The sequence below is a fragment of the Colletes latitarsis genome, chromosome 10 (genome assembly GCF_051014445.1).
Source record: "Colletes latitarsis isolate SP2378_abdomen chromosome 10, iyColLati1, whole genome shotgun sequence".
Taxonomy (NCBI): Eukaryota; Metazoa; Arthropoda; class Insecta; order Hymenoptera; family Colletidae; genus Colletes; species Colletes latitarsis.
The window spans coordinates 23,945,553-23,961,002 of NC_135143.1; the positions used below are offsets into that span (position 1 = coordinate 23,945,553).

General features: G+C 46.6%; 1 protein-coding gene across 2 annotated transcripts in view; it reads left to right on the top strand.

The window, feature by feature from the left end:
• Sp1 (transcription factor Sp8) overlaps positions 1 to 15,192 on the top strand; it is a 90,383-nt gene extending 75,191 nt beyond the window's left edge. For both annotated transcript variants that reach the window (XM_076775134.1, XM_076775132.1), the window contains exons 2-3: positions 11,354 to 12,392; positions 12,461 to 15,192. In XM_076775134.1, the coding sequence (XP_076631249.1) occupies positions 11,354 to 12,392; positions 12,461 to 13,338 (1,917 nt within the window). In that variant the 3' untranslated portion in view covers positions 13,339 to 15,192. The remainder of the gene's footprint in view (positions 1 to 11,353; positions 12,393 to 12,460) is intronic.
• Positions 15,193 to 15,450: the final 258 nt, after the last annotated feature.

Below are 15,450 nucleotides of genomic sequence, written 5' to 3' on the forward strand. Positions count from 1 at the left end.
ACAGTAATCCAGTGTAAATGAAACTGGTAGTCCATTTTTTCATAGATTGTGATATTTAATGGTTTGTATTTGAATAAATTAGAAGTAAACCTTGTCAACGGTTGTGCAGCGTTGTTCACATAGATTCTCGTTTGATCACTGAAATGCAGCTTCATAGGGCCGCGTGCAGCCAAGGATGGGTACCACTTGGAAAACAAAAACACTTACGTATTGTTGATTAGTATTACTTACCCGGTTAATATTGAAAAAAGACTACTACTTCGTAGATATAAGTAGCACACAATAGTGTAATGCAAACAACATTTGGTAAAAATAAAATCGAAAAGAAGAAACAAATTTCTTAGTCACCATTATAGTGTACGAATACGAGTGGGAGTAACTTATATATTTCTGTCACTGCATGGTTCTTAAAATACAAAACTACTTCGTACATAGAAGTAGCACAGTGTAATGGACAACATTTGGTAAAAAAATAGATGGAAAGAATTATGGACTTATAGAGTAAATCACCATAATAATGTACAAATACGAGTGGAAATAACTGGGTATACTGGGTTCTTCCGTTAATAAAAATAATATAACAATTTCGTGGGATCGAATTGGTAGGTTTTAATACCGCAATAGCGAAAATTCGAAGCAGCAGCAACAAGGAACGACGAACACACGCGTACCGGAAGCGATAAAAGGTCCCTCGCGTCCGCAGTCCCGGAGTCGTGTATCTCTTCGTTGAACTGTCCGAGGAGGTACACATCGGCGCTAACTGACCACGAATTATAACTAACCCGTAATGTCCGCTTAATATTCGGGCTGTCGGTCGCGACAGATTTACGAGTGCTAATGAATTGGTAGTGCGGTCGACGGTTCGTCCGGAGGACGCGCATATTCGGCCGCGATTCTAATTATCGTTCGTATGGTCCCCGAAGCCCGTCCTCTCGGTCGATCACGTGTGCCCTATCCTCTGTACCCGGAAATCATTAGGTCTAAGGGCAATTTGAAATTTGTCTCGAGGGAACGTGGGAGGAGGGGGTTCGTATCGGGGCCAAAAAACTCGTGCGTCCGAAGCGAAAAGAGCGCGGAAGGGGCAAAAAGAGGAAAGGACGCCAAGAAGGCCAAGAAGAAGCCTCCGTTGTTCCCCCTCCGGGTCGCTCCGATAGCCGAATAAATTTGTGTAGCTCCCTGTTTTGGCCCCGGGCCACGATTATACAACGAGTGGTAGGCTTTTTCGGATATACGATCGGACCTTTCGTAACGCGCGGGACAGAGGTGAGAAGGGATCCCGGGGACACAAGGGCGGGAAAGAGACGGCCGGAGTCGTTCTCTCGCGATGGATTTAATTAAAAAACATAATTTAGAAGGGAGGATAACAGGTAGCTGCCGTTTGATGGGAGCTAACGGGAGGCTCCGTCGCGGTGCAGCCCTCGGTTACTCATGAATAATATTATTAATCCCGCGTTCCAAACGTAAGTTTCTCTATCCGCGGTGTCCCGTTTTTCCTATTTCTCGTTTCCCAATAGCCACGGAACGGCCACGACCCTAATTCGAATTTACCCGCGACGAAACGATCTTGGAAACGGTTCTCCTTCGCGATTTCTCTACGCGGGCGACACCGGAGGATCCACCAACGCGCGAATTTCCTTCCGTCGACGGCTGATCGTCACCGACACGCAACCCGAACGACCCACGGGCAACAAATTCGTTCGTAACGCGAGGAAAGTAATTTACCGATTTCAGCCGAGAACCACGGCCGCGGAAAAATATTCAATTCTTGGCGTGGTTTCGTCCTTTTTGCGCGTTACGATCGTTATCGATACGATAAATTAGAAAAAAGTAAACATCGAACTTAATTAACCTAGTTATTTTTCTTTTAACTTTTTACCTAACGATTCGATCTCAGACCGTTTGAACCATAGACACTGAATGCGACGCTTGAACGGACCTTTGAGTTGCATTTATTAACTGACTAAACGCTAATGAAATCGATAGAAGAACATTTGTGTAATGGCATAAAATGCAATTAGTTTTACTAGGTACGAGAACCGTTCGTATCACGTTACAAACATACTTTCAATTAAAGAATGAATTCTTGAGATTTACCGTATATAAAGTAGAAGTTATTATAGCTTGGTACGATCGTAATTACATGCCGATCTCGAGATTGCTAAATGTAAAAACGCTGAAAGCTGGTAGAACTATTCCTCGTCTAATTTGTATATTTAAATTGATTAATGGTTTAGCGTCCGCAAGTTCTTGGAAAAATTAATTTCTACGTTCTTGGCAAACAGCTCAGGATGATACAAATTTTCTATACATTCCTGTGCAGATCTAATCGTTGGCTCGATGAATCAAATGAGCACTCTGTAAACTTCTGTAACGATATTATAATTTCTTGTCTTTTTTTGTCTCGTTTAACTGTACCTTCTAATTGTATAGCTCTTGCACTGTGATTTGTGCATTAGAGGAATCCGTATCACGCGTACGAGTCGTACTTCTTATGTTTAGCTTTGTAGTATTATTTATTTATTATACGGGTCAAACCCCATTAGTGTAGAAGAGGTAGGGAACAGTGAAATGACATTGAGACTTTAATTGTAAATTGTAAACCTAATTTTCGAACGAGAAAATTTTAATGAAAAAAAATTATAAACCACCATCCTCTTATTGCATTGATATTGACGAGTTCAAACCCGTTGATTATCAATAAATAAATAACTTTACAAAAATTTACAGAAAATGGCAAGTATCCTAATACTTTTGAGCGGTAAAGTTACGCGAATTTTCGGATTCAAAATTCCATTTGTCGAGGGCAGTGTCGCGGTGGGCACGAAATTAAAAGAGCGGATACCGAACGGCAAGAAACTTAGCGCCATCTTGTTCAGACCGGAGGACCAATCGCGCGGCCTTGCACCCTTGTCACGGTAGCCGTTGCGTGCTAGTTTACAAATTCATTTCGTCTCGGACGGCAAACGACTCCCTTCCGCCAAAAAGTCAAAATCGACGATAAACGCGCCGCTGTTCGAGTCGCTCGAAACGATTCCATCTACGAGCGAGCGGTTCTTGCTATTCCGTCGATCGGAAAGATACGAACGCTGCTCTCTGGAGCATCTCTTCTTTCGTACATCATTTATCACATACTCCGGGATAGTGTCCCAGTGAGATCATTAACACGTTGACTGTCTGCTCAGGAATCGCGAACACCGTAGAAAATTCGTGACCAACTTTATTTGAGAATAAATCATAGAAGATTTTGTCCATTTCATTGAATTTAAGCGACACTCCAAATTGGATTGAATAATAAAATTATTAAAATCGCAACGCAATCGTATATAAAACACACTTAAATAATTTTGTTTGAAATTAGAAATTGTGTAGTTATAATATTTATATGTTTATAGTTGACATTCAAGAAATACCGTGATAACATTATGTAATAATATATGTACAGGGGGAAAAAATTTATTAGAAAAGATAAAGGTATCTTAATTACTATGCTACGACTCGCGAGTTGTTGTCGAAATATTTATCTGTCGATAAATGAAAATAATTAAAAAATGACGATAAGGTGAGAAACGCACGAACATAAAATAAAGGTAAAATCGCGTATGGTTGCATGCGGTCGCAGATAGATGTAGGTAGAGTAAAGAATCCAGGGACGCGTGTATTCCGTCACACAGTGGACATAAAGCTACTAGAATAGAGGGTGTATTGCTATTTCAGTTCTACGTTGAGTTCTGCGTCGAGTTCAAATATAACTTTCTTTGTCGAATTAACAGTGTCAGTCAGCTGTTCGTTACCAAGTGAAAATGGCATGCGATACGTCGACGTAGTAACTCCACTTCCGTGCTTTTAAATAAATTAACGAAGATATCGCACGGATAACATCGCTCGAACCCTTAAACTGCGAGATATTTAAACGCAAAGCAAGGGGGTGTTGAGCTTATAGCGACAGTCGATGCTGTTTGTTGACAGTTGTTCCCAGACGTAACACCATTTTATCAACTTATTCAAATTAAAATTATTCGATCGCCTGCTATTCAGAATTATTAAAAATTAATAACGTTGTGCATTTAGATTCGAAGCAAACTGTACAAGTTTTTTTAAATTGGAAAGCTTGTGCAAAGAAATTATTCTTAAACAAAACATATTTGTATCCTTCCTGATACATTCACACCTATGAGCGTTCAACGCACGAGCATGTTAATTAACCGAACGTCTATAGATGCCCATAGCATGGGGTATTATAAAAAGTACATAACGTCAGGCGCTTATAAGCAGCGTCAGCGCTAGTTTAAGGGTGAAACATTCATCAAAACTATTTACCCTCGAAGTAACTTTTCATCCCACATAATCATACAAAAATTAATTGCCCGGAAACTTTTACGTGCTACTGTATGTCAGAACCTAAACTAGTCTTGACAGAAATTTCTTCAACTATTGCTTCAAAAGAAAAAGATTCGCTATGTACAATAATTACATGATTAATTCATGATTTTATTAACAGAATTAATGAAATGGAAGCTTCGTAGAGGGATTCGTATCTCACTTTAAGAGTATCTTATATTTTTGTATATCATGTGCATTCTATAGTTATTACACTATGCAGGTTCGTTATACCGAAATAACAATAGTGTAGAGAACAAGTTTCCACTCGTCGTCTATCACGAACTAAATTACACAAAAATTCAAAGTTGTTTAAAAAAAAATGTTAACTTGGATACACTTTAAAAATGTCAATCATGGAACAGATAGCGATTTGCATTGTTTCAGAACGTGACGATCGTGCACAAGCTGCTATAATTCGTTCTTTCGTATCTTGCTGTATTATACATGATTTCTTAGTTCCAGCCTATAGTTCTTGTTAGCGCGTGTCAGGCGACCAATCATCGTTTCGATCAACAGCAACGATGCGTATTGATGGAATTATTCCTTTGCTTACGCAACTACAGCACACGAAACGTCAGAAAACAGTTCCGGGAATCTATGGAAGAAACATCACCGCCATTTCGCGTTCGATGTATTAAAACGGAACGTGCGGTATCCTAATTATCATCGAACAACCGTGAATGATTTGGTCGTTAGCGCGAGGGTTAAAATTTCGTAACTGTTAAGAAGGGAGGCTATTGCCCCTGCCCTGGTTTTGCCCCAGGGTCCTCGCGGGCATTCATGGAGCGCGTCGAAGGACGGTAACAACGTCCTATCAAAGTCCCTGGGATACGCAAATACGCTCGTCGCGACCGCTGGTCGCGATCGCGCGGATATCACGACCACGGTTCGCTCTTAATGCTAATTATTTGTTTATCGGTCTCCGCATGCAACTGCGTCGACACGCACGGTTCTCTGGATAAAGCTTCGCGTAGCTCCCCACCCCCAGTCGGGGCAACTTATTACTCGTTTATGCATCGCGTCCGACTAAACGGATAGCGATCGCCGTTGGGAAAAGCAACGCTGTTTTCCCCGACGTTGCTCTACCGTTTCCTCCGCTTCCACGTACAATGGCAAACGTAAGAACATTTAAAATGTAACCGAGGAGAGACAAGCTCGCAAAGAGGATGTATATTTTACAGCGGCAATGAATTTTTCATATACGGGAACATTATAATTAAAACGCGTGCTAAAGTGTTCCATAAATTGGAGAGACGGCAATTTATTGTTTAACAGTAGATTCAGATTCTAAACCTAACAAAACTCATAAATATTATTTGTTAGCAATTTATGTTGAATTTAATTGATGCAATGATACGAATGTATACCCTAATTAAAAGAAAAACTGCATTTTAATCCAACTGTCAACACAGCGAATTGCAATAAAAAGCTAGCGTCAACAGTCGAATATTTTTGCGACTAAAAAATTAATTACTGTGAAGCTATTTAGGACGTATGTGTCATTGTATGCCCAACGAAAGAAACGGGAGTTTAATTAATGTCCAAGCCCCTTTACTCTAGTCCAGTGTCTAATAATTCCAAACAGACACTGTTGGAGCATCGTAGGCGCAGTTAGGCGAAAGTTGCCTCGCTACTAGACGTTTTCTCGCGTGCATACTGTTCACGGGCATCCTTAAAACTATTGTTCGACGTATATGTACGCTGACCACGTCGAAAGAAATAATTTAATCGCACGCGGTCGTTTTTATTGCTCCACCAAGTTGTTACGGAAGAACTTATTTTTACAACCGGCGCTGCGTTGCTTTTATAGAAACCAGATCGGTATTAAGATTGCGCGTGGCCTGTTTGCTGGGAACATAACGCCGGACGGTAATACGAGGCAGCATTCAGGGGAAACGAAAAACTTTTATTGCACGTTTAATGAGATATCGGGGGCCAACGGCTCGTAGAGATAAGTCGAGATCGCCGCGGTGCCAGAGTGCTCCGGAAAAACGAACTCGGCGAGCCAGCTTCGCTCGCGGTCGGCGCAGGTGAGTCGAATCAGAAAAGCAGAAGCAACGTTGTCTCGAGGCAGGTGCCAGGCCAGCGCGAGTCGGCGGTCAATGGCTCTTCCGGAGGACCGACCAAACGCTTTTTACACGAAAACCAGAAAAGAACGGACTAATTTCGCGTCCAAGCTCTATCACTTGGACAAAGAGGGGAAACCCTCGACACCTCTTTCGACCTTTCTTGCGCGGCTCGACTTTAATTGTCTTCTCGTGATAGGAACTGAAGTTTTGGAACAGGGAATTTTGGGGGCTCGGAATCGTGTCACGATCGTTTCGTTTTGGCTTTCTGGGAAAGAGGACTCTTCTAACCATTCGTGGCGTGGCGAACACGAGTTAGTAGGGCGGCAAAGAAGCTTGACGCGTAGACGTCGGATGCGGTGAGCCGCAAAACCCCGTCGAATTTACACCCCTACCGGTTTATCGGGTTCGCACCCTCGCTGTCGGTAGGCTGTCGTGCGAACCCATGCCCGCCCCCGCATCCAGCTGTCGCGTGGCTCTTGCTCTCGCCCTGATACTCACCAGTAGACCGTTTTATTTCACCCATTTACCACCCCCGTTGTTGTTCTCTACGGTCCCATTTTGACCGCTCACGATCGCCAAAACTTCTGTTTGTTGCTTGACGCGAGACCTCGCAACACTTAGGTATTCTCAGATAACAGAACATGACAGTTTCGTGATGTTAATTTTATAGTAGGATTTTTATTTTAGATGACTAACAAATTATTACAAGTTACTTCATCGCTTGGACAGCGGCTCACATTTTTCTGGAACATTCCTCCCAGCGCAGTCCATATTTACATATACTAGAGTGACAAAAAGAAAGAGAATAAGAGGATAGAGAACTATAGGGGAATTAACCTTAGGTTAATGAATAGGAGGTAAAGAGAGGGAAAGGGGGATAGATACTAGTTTAATTAGTTTAACCACCAGTATTTGAGTACATTTTTTCGGTGATTATCTTTTAAGTCTATAGATGAGAATCTACACAGGAATTTGAGGTTTTCGTCGTTTACATTGATATTTTTATCATATAGCAGTTTCTTATTAATTTGGTGGATTAGAAACTTTTTAATTTCGTCGAAACATTTGTTCACTTACTCGAATTTTTTTCTCGAAAGTGCGTAGGATTTTGGGGATATGTGTATTCACCAAAAATGATTGTAATTGATCCCTGCAACTGAAAATATTTTTTTAAGAACGATTTGAAATTTTTTTTTTGACAAAAAATTTCAGCACCAATTGGACAATTCTTATGGGGGTTTCCACACTTTACGGGGTTAAGGAGCAACATTTCCAATATTCTTGGAATTTCTATATATTCTTCACCAAAATACGCGTTGTTTACATTTTGAAACATTAAAATCCTCCAATCCGTTCAGGAGTTATGATTTTTCAAACATACGCATAAAATCCCCTCCAAATTTTCAGATCGGTGTGGCAGTCATATTGGGCCACAAATGTCCATAAGGTGGAAGGTCTAGCCGTATACCTCGTCTGTAATTTCGTTCGAACGATACCATAACCGATAAAAATGAACGTAGGATTTTCACGAATCGCAACGTCTCGACGCTATTTTCTCCAGTCGTGAGCATCGATGGATTTTATTCGACTCGTCATGAATCTCATTCGCTACACTGTCCAGCCGATTCGACGCGCATCGCCGGTCCGCCGCGGCGTAAGAAACGAGAATCGTTCGGCCGGTAGACAAGCGGCGATTCGCGCCATTACCAAAGCGATGAAATTTGTTCTATCCGAAGCGTTTTCTCGGACGATTTCGTCGCGTATCGTAGATGCACGCGTCGCGTTCTTTTTCTGGGGCCCGCGTTCCGTTGGAAATTGGAAAGTCGTCGGGGCGATTCTCGGAAGGTAAACCACCCGAGAGGCAAGGAAGACGACAACGTTGGGGCTCCCTGGTTTTAATTTATGCGCGGCACAGCCGAAGGCGTTATTAGTCCTAGCTGGCGTACGATGGGCGTGACGTCACGCGGCTAAAACAAAGGACCCTATCCGTGCCCATCCCACGATGGGTCTCTTTCAACTGTGCCGACAGGAGGCCGCGAAAGCCTAGGACGAATCTCGTTTGCCCGTACGGTTTACGCCTCGCGAGCTTTCATGCCACGAACGAATCCTGTTTCGTTCGTTGGAATACGGGCGAGCAAGGCAATCGAAAGAAAGGCATTATACACCCTGCTATATACGCGCGGCAGCATGCATAAAACATAGAAGCCTCGCGAAGAATGGCGGTAATTGACGGAGGACAGGTATATAGAGGCGAACTAGTAAGTACTACATATATCGGCCGACTCGAAGGCGCCTCGCTCGTGCTACCAACATGCAATAACGACTTCTTTTCGTTCTGCGCTGCGTAATTACAGACCGGCCGGAATTGCCGGCTAATATCGCTCTAATCAATAATCCTATTAACGCGGTCTCGCGAACGTTCTCGTTAACCGATCGTCCGACTAAATCCAACGTCCGAACCAAACGAGACGCGCGACGAGTGTCTAGCCTGGATGTCGCGCGAGCGTGTACCAACGACCGTAAGTAGAACGAGAGTGTCCCGGTGCTCGATCGTCGCGGAATGAAAACGGAGCCAGAGGAAGCTAATTGAGAGACGTCGTTGTCTCCACCAGGCCACTGTCATATCATCCTGGCGGATCAATACGTAGCTCGCCTACAACCTGCACTCACGAAACTCGAAGAGGGCGTGGCTCGTACACCACCGGCCGAGAGATACTCTCTCTCTCCCTCTCTTCTATCCTCCTCTTTGTCCTCCCCCAGGCTCTCCTCTATTTCCTCTCCCCTTTCTGCCGGTTCTCGCCCTAACCACGCGACCAGGAAGGACGATTTTGTCTTTCAACCCCTCCGAGCGTCCAACACTCACCGCCAACTTTCTATTCGTCCACCACTCGCGGCCCGTTCCGCTCGACACCCTCTTTTGGAAATATTTTCAAAATGCCTCGACCAAATCCCGAGGCCAGGATAAGGATCGTGAATCTGTTAAAAAGAGTTGTCGCAACGGTAACGAGCCCGGGGTGGACGAAGAAATACGCCGATAGGTTCGAGTCGATGACCCGTTTCGAAGGAGCCCAGGATTTTTTAAAGAGCGGAACGTCCAAAGAGCTCCGCGTTCTCCGATGACCGCAACCGTGGTTATTACCCTAGCAACCTTGCCCGAAGTCACGGGATGGGGTGACCACGGATTGGTAGGGCTTTATCTCGCTCTTTTCCCCTCTTTGTCTCTATCGTCGAAGGGTGTGCGCACTCGTTGTCTTTGGTCGGTGTTGGTGCAAGGTTGAACCGTGTGGGGGCGTGTCGCCTCGATGGCGCCGGCTGCTAATGGCTGCGCGGCCCGCCAGACTTTAATTTCCTGCCGCTTCCGCGGACCCTTTGCCTTTACCTTTCCACGTCCGAATACGCTTCGGACCCTTCCCAGCCTCCAGCCTTTCGGTAGCCACCGACCGTCTGCTCGTCTTTCGTTCCGTGGAACGACGTCGCGATGATTTGCATGGGACCGAAATCGCGAATCTACCTCCTCTATCCAACGACGACGTTAGAAAATCCCATTACTCGAGCATCCGATCAACCCTGCGTCTTTAATCCTTCGCGGCCCGTATTCTAGCAACGAAAACACAGTTTACAGTAATATTAATTGTTAGATGATCAGTGGAAATAGGTTGTGGTAGTAAATGATCTTTACTTTTGTAGGGTACGTACTAAGAATATAATTTGGAAGTTTGCACGTTTACAGACAGAGTGAGTAATTGGTGATATGAAAATCGCGTGAACAATGGTCCTCGGTTGCCCATAATCCACCATAATCATCCTTGTTGCCAAAAATCGCGGATTCTCAACATTAATAAACCCCCAAATTTACCATCGCGTATCATTTAAAATTATCCTTTTAGGGTTAATCAGACAAGTCGAGAATCCAATGTATTTAACCCCTTGACGTACGATTTAATAATTTTGTCTAAATGTGGTCGTACAGAAAATGGCGACGAAAAGGAATAGATTTGTTTTACGAATACCTCGTGAATGTAAAAATGTATTGATTTTAGTACACATGTACATAAGACTCGATGACGAGTGATTGTGAAACTTGACATCAAGAACTTGTGACAGACTAGTAATTGTATGACAAGGGGTTAACCGTTTGAATGCTATGGACGCATGTATGCATTTATCTCTTTTACTGCAACACAATTACTTTAAAATAAGTTCGATAGCATGCATGACTTAGTTACGGCTTGTATAATCGATCAATGGACATTTCGTGTCCCACGAGCACTTTGGCCAAGAGTACTCAGCACCGAGAGGGTTAATCGGAATCATCGTGGCGTCGATCGACGTACAATTTTTCGGTAATTCTTATAGTTTGTCTGCGTCGCGTAATATTGGAAACGGTTTGGCGGCAAAGTGGTCGGAGGGAAGCGTATCGTTTCTCCCAGGCAATCTTCCGTCTCTTCTAGGATAGGACCGGTAATTTTGTGTCATTATACACCCTCGGGAGAAGACGCGGTTCCGGCGGCCGATGGCGAGCGGAGTCGGGTATCTTTTTTGGGTCGATTTAGCTGCGATTATGGCCGGGCATACAGCGTGTTCTCGGTCGTTGGATTTCGATATTGCGAGGCCGCGTTACCTTGAAACAGCGTCTCAATCGGGCCCAGGGTCCATTTCGTCGGATCTATATATATATATATATATAGCGAGTTCCTAATTCGTGAAGCCCGCCATGATCCTCGTTATTATCGGGGTTGCGTAATGGTATCGGAAGAACGGGCCCGTAAGTCCGTCGGGTAACACCTGCTCCGCGAACGCGTTTTCTCTTCGTAATAAAATGGTGGCTAGCGGAGGTCGTAGGAACCGATCGCGGTAAAGTTGGAACGGAGTCGTAACCTGGTCGTTGGTTTTTGTTGTTTCAGGACCATCCGGGTTTGCGTGGTACGCCGCTGGCGATGCTCGCGGCTCAGTGCAACAAACTGAGCAGCAAGAGTCCTCCGCCGCTGGCGGACGCGGCCGTTGGCAAAGGTTTCCATCCGTGGAAAAAGAGCCCGCAGAGCAGCGGTAGCTCGCCGCAGCACTCTACCGGTAGCGGGGGCGGGGGAGGCGGAGGAGGCGGGGGCGGAGGTGGATGCACGACAACCGGAGTGAGTCAAAGACCAACCGCGACGAGCAGCGCGGGCAGCACGACCGGCGGTTACGCGAGAGCGCCGGTGACATCTTGCGCGTCCACGGCGCCCCAGTACGGCAGCGACCTGTACTTCCCCGGCACGGCGAGCGCCCAACCGGCCAGCGATCCGCACCATCATCAGAGCAGCCTTCTAGGGAAGGTCGAAGGAGCGACCTTGGGCTCGGTGTACGGCCGACACCCGTACGAGTCGTGGCCGTTCAACGCGATGCCGGGCGCGACGCACGGCGGAATCAAAGCGAGCGACGGCTGGTGGGACGTGCACGGAGCCGCGACCGCCGGCGGATGGCTGGACGTGAGCAGCACGGTCGGCGTCGGCGTCCACGCCGCTCAAATGGCCAACTACTCGGCCGACTATTCGACCAGCCTCGCGCTCGCCGGCAATCATCTGTTGACCACCGCGACCACCGCCGGTCATAATTTACTGCAAGACACGTACAAATCGATGTTACCGGGTGGCCCGCCCGGTTTCGGTCTTCATCATCACGCGGCCGCGACGGCGGGCGCTGGCGCCGGTGCCGGTAGTCCGCAGGGTAGCGGAGGCGGCGTCGGCGTCGGGGCTGGCGGCGTCAGTCAAGCCCCGTCGCCGCGCTCGCAAAGACGGTACACCGGCCGAGCCACCTGCGACTGCCCGAACTGCCAAGAGGCCGAGAGGCTCGGTCCGGCCGGCGTCCATCTCAGGAAGAAGAACATCCACAGCTGCCACATACCGGGATGCGGTAAGGTCTACGGGAAAACGTCGCATCTGAAGGCCCACTTACGGTGGCACACTGGTGAGCGACCGTTTGTTTGCAACTGGCTTTTCTGTGGCAAGCGGTTCACACGTTCGGATGAGTTGCAGCGGCACCTTCGAACCCACACCGGCGAAAAGAGATTCGCCTGCCCGGTCTGCAACAAGCGGTTCATGCGCAGCGACCATCTCGCGAAGCACGTCAAGACCCACAGCAGCAGCAGCAGCAGCAGCGGCACCAAGGGCAAGGGGGGAGCGGGGAGCTCGTCAGCCGAGTCCTGCTCCGACAGCGAGGACAACGGGAGTCAGCAGAGTCCCACTTCCAGCTCGGTGCCGCCGCAGCCGCAGCCGCCGCCGCCGCCGCAGCAGCAGCAGCAACCGGGCCAGCAACCGGGTCAGGCCCAGCAACAACAAGCTCTGGTGGCGGCGGCGGCGGCGGCGGCAGCGGCAGCGGCGGTGGCGGCGGGCCAGGACACCAACACCACATCCCAGACCACCACCAGTCTCGGCCATCAGCCGACAACGCCCATGACCCCAATACAGATGACCCCGCCGCCTCTGACCCCACACCATCCCCACCACCCGCATCTCCCTCCTCTAATGCACCATCCTCATCATCACGCAACATCCGTGTCGGCGGCGGCCCACCACCCGCACGCGGGGATGAGCATGCACTGAGCCCGGTGGGGCCCGGAGCCGGTACCTGCAGTTCCGCTGCCGCAACGGCCCTGGGCTCCCCCTTATCCTACCCCCTCAACCTGAACCTCGTGCAGAATCACGCAACCATCGCCCACCATCATGCCACCGCCCATCACCAACACCAGAATCACCATCACCATCATCACCATCACCACCACCATCACCAACAACAACAACAACAACAGCACTCGCGTCAGAGCAACTCCTATTCCGTGCAACAAAATCCTGGCACGCCGGGGACCGCGCAGACTCCCTCACCCTCGTCCCCCGCGCCTGTACATAGTCTCTAGGTTCACGCTTCGCCTTTCTCGAACTCCCTCTACCTCTACCTCTCGCCCTAGCCCTCCTTTTCACGCTAGCCGCGATATCGTTGTTTCGAATAGCTTCGACCGGTGCCTCAAATCCGACGCGATTCTCAATTTTTCTCGATCGTTCTCCAACCGTCGTTCCCTCTTAACGCTCGCACCGGCTATCCTTTAACACTTTTACTGCCACGTCGCCCATATATGGATGACAGAATTTTTAACAGTGGAACCAAAACAATTAATTAATTCTTCGTAAATTTTACTGAAGTTACGAAAATAAGTGCTACGACAAGTTTTGAGTTACGTAGTTTACAATTGTCCAAAATCAAAGTTTTGCTCTCGTAAACAATTTTACCGTTTCAGGCTGGTAGTCAGCGTGTTAAATAGTCGATCGATGGGTCTTTCTAGGCCCATATTTACGCTTCTAACCCATAACAACGTAGAATATTTGTTTCACCTACTCGTTAGGATACTCGATGATTCTACTTTTGTCTTAAATATTTTTCAGTTTTATTAACCTGAAACTCAAATTGAATTTAGGAAACATACGAATAAAATTTAAATTACAGGTATCTATACATTTCTGTTGGGAGAAAAATATTTTTTTTTATTTTTAAATGTCACTGCGCACAGTTGCAATTGGTATACTTCTTTACATTAATAAACATTCTCGGAGTGCACACGGTCAAAAGAATACATATTCTATTAGACCCTTGCTCTCAAAATACACATAACATTAACGTTCTAGAAAATGGGGGAAACGAATGATCCACCAAACGCCGGTGCGATCGTTAAAGGTTATTTCGGATCCAGGCAACCTTCGAAGCGATTCGAAACGTTCCGTCGACGGATACGTATCCTGAGACGATTCCTTGTCCCCCCCCCCCTCGGTCCTTCTTCTTCCCCCGTTCGTCGGCAGTTGGAGCATATCCCAGCACCCGATACTACCGACTTTCTTACTTGTAAATACTATACATAGCGCGTGAGAAAGATATTATATTAATTAAGCGGTGTAATGTTGTAAAAAATTCTATATAAACGCACTGTCGCGCTGTACCATACACTGACACGTAGGACACACGCAACAAATGCATATTACGAAAAGGCGCGCGTAATCGTATCCGTTTCTCGCGTATCGTGTTCACTCGCGACGAGGAATCGACGAAAACAGACGCGCGGACGTCCGCGTACGATCGTTCGATCCAGGGATTAGACACGTTATGATCCGAGGCAGGTTCCAAACGATCTCGATCGCTCGGACAAATAAAAAAAAAAAAAAAAAAAACGGAACGCGTGACCGGAGGATTTTTCATTGTCGCGTTATTAAATATTATTTCCCCCCTGACGCGCGATTCTGCGTTTGGAACTTGGCGTTCGGACCGCTTTCCCACCATCGACCGACGACCTTCTTCGATCTTAAATATCACAATATTATGAATTAATTAATTAATTAATTATTATTATTATTAATTATTATTATTAATTATTAATAATTATTATTGATGTATTATTATAAAGATTATAAATTCATTTTGAAAGAGATAAAGAGAAAATAAACGATGCTTTTGTGAGTAACGATGTGCCTGGATGATGATTCCCTTCGTGATCGTGTTCTCCACTAAACGTCTATCATCCCCTAGCTCCGGCCCTTGCTCCTGCTGCTGCTACTTTGGAGATCCCGCGACCGCCGTCCCTGGATGACGCCCCGGCTCCAGATCGTTTTCCCCTCGTCCCCGAAAATAGCAGAGAGGACCGTCGTCACTCGACACGATTATCGACCGTGATCGGCGCAAAAGTAAGTTCACACTCGTTGGCACTTTCCCATCCCTCCTGCGTTTAACCCGGGGGGGGGGGGGGGGCAGCCTCTCGTTTATCGAACCGAGTTCGCGAATTCTCGATATCGAAAGCAACTTACGAAGGAACAGCGTCGAGCGGGATACCTAACTCGTCATCCGTTCGATCGTTTTTGCAACCAAATACGAACGTTCGAGAGACGCTAGGCCTTCGACGGCTAATTTGCCGGCGGTTGCACGCGCGATTTTTACATTAAAATCGTTAACCGGCACTTTCTTCCTTTGTCGGTCCGCGAGCGAAACG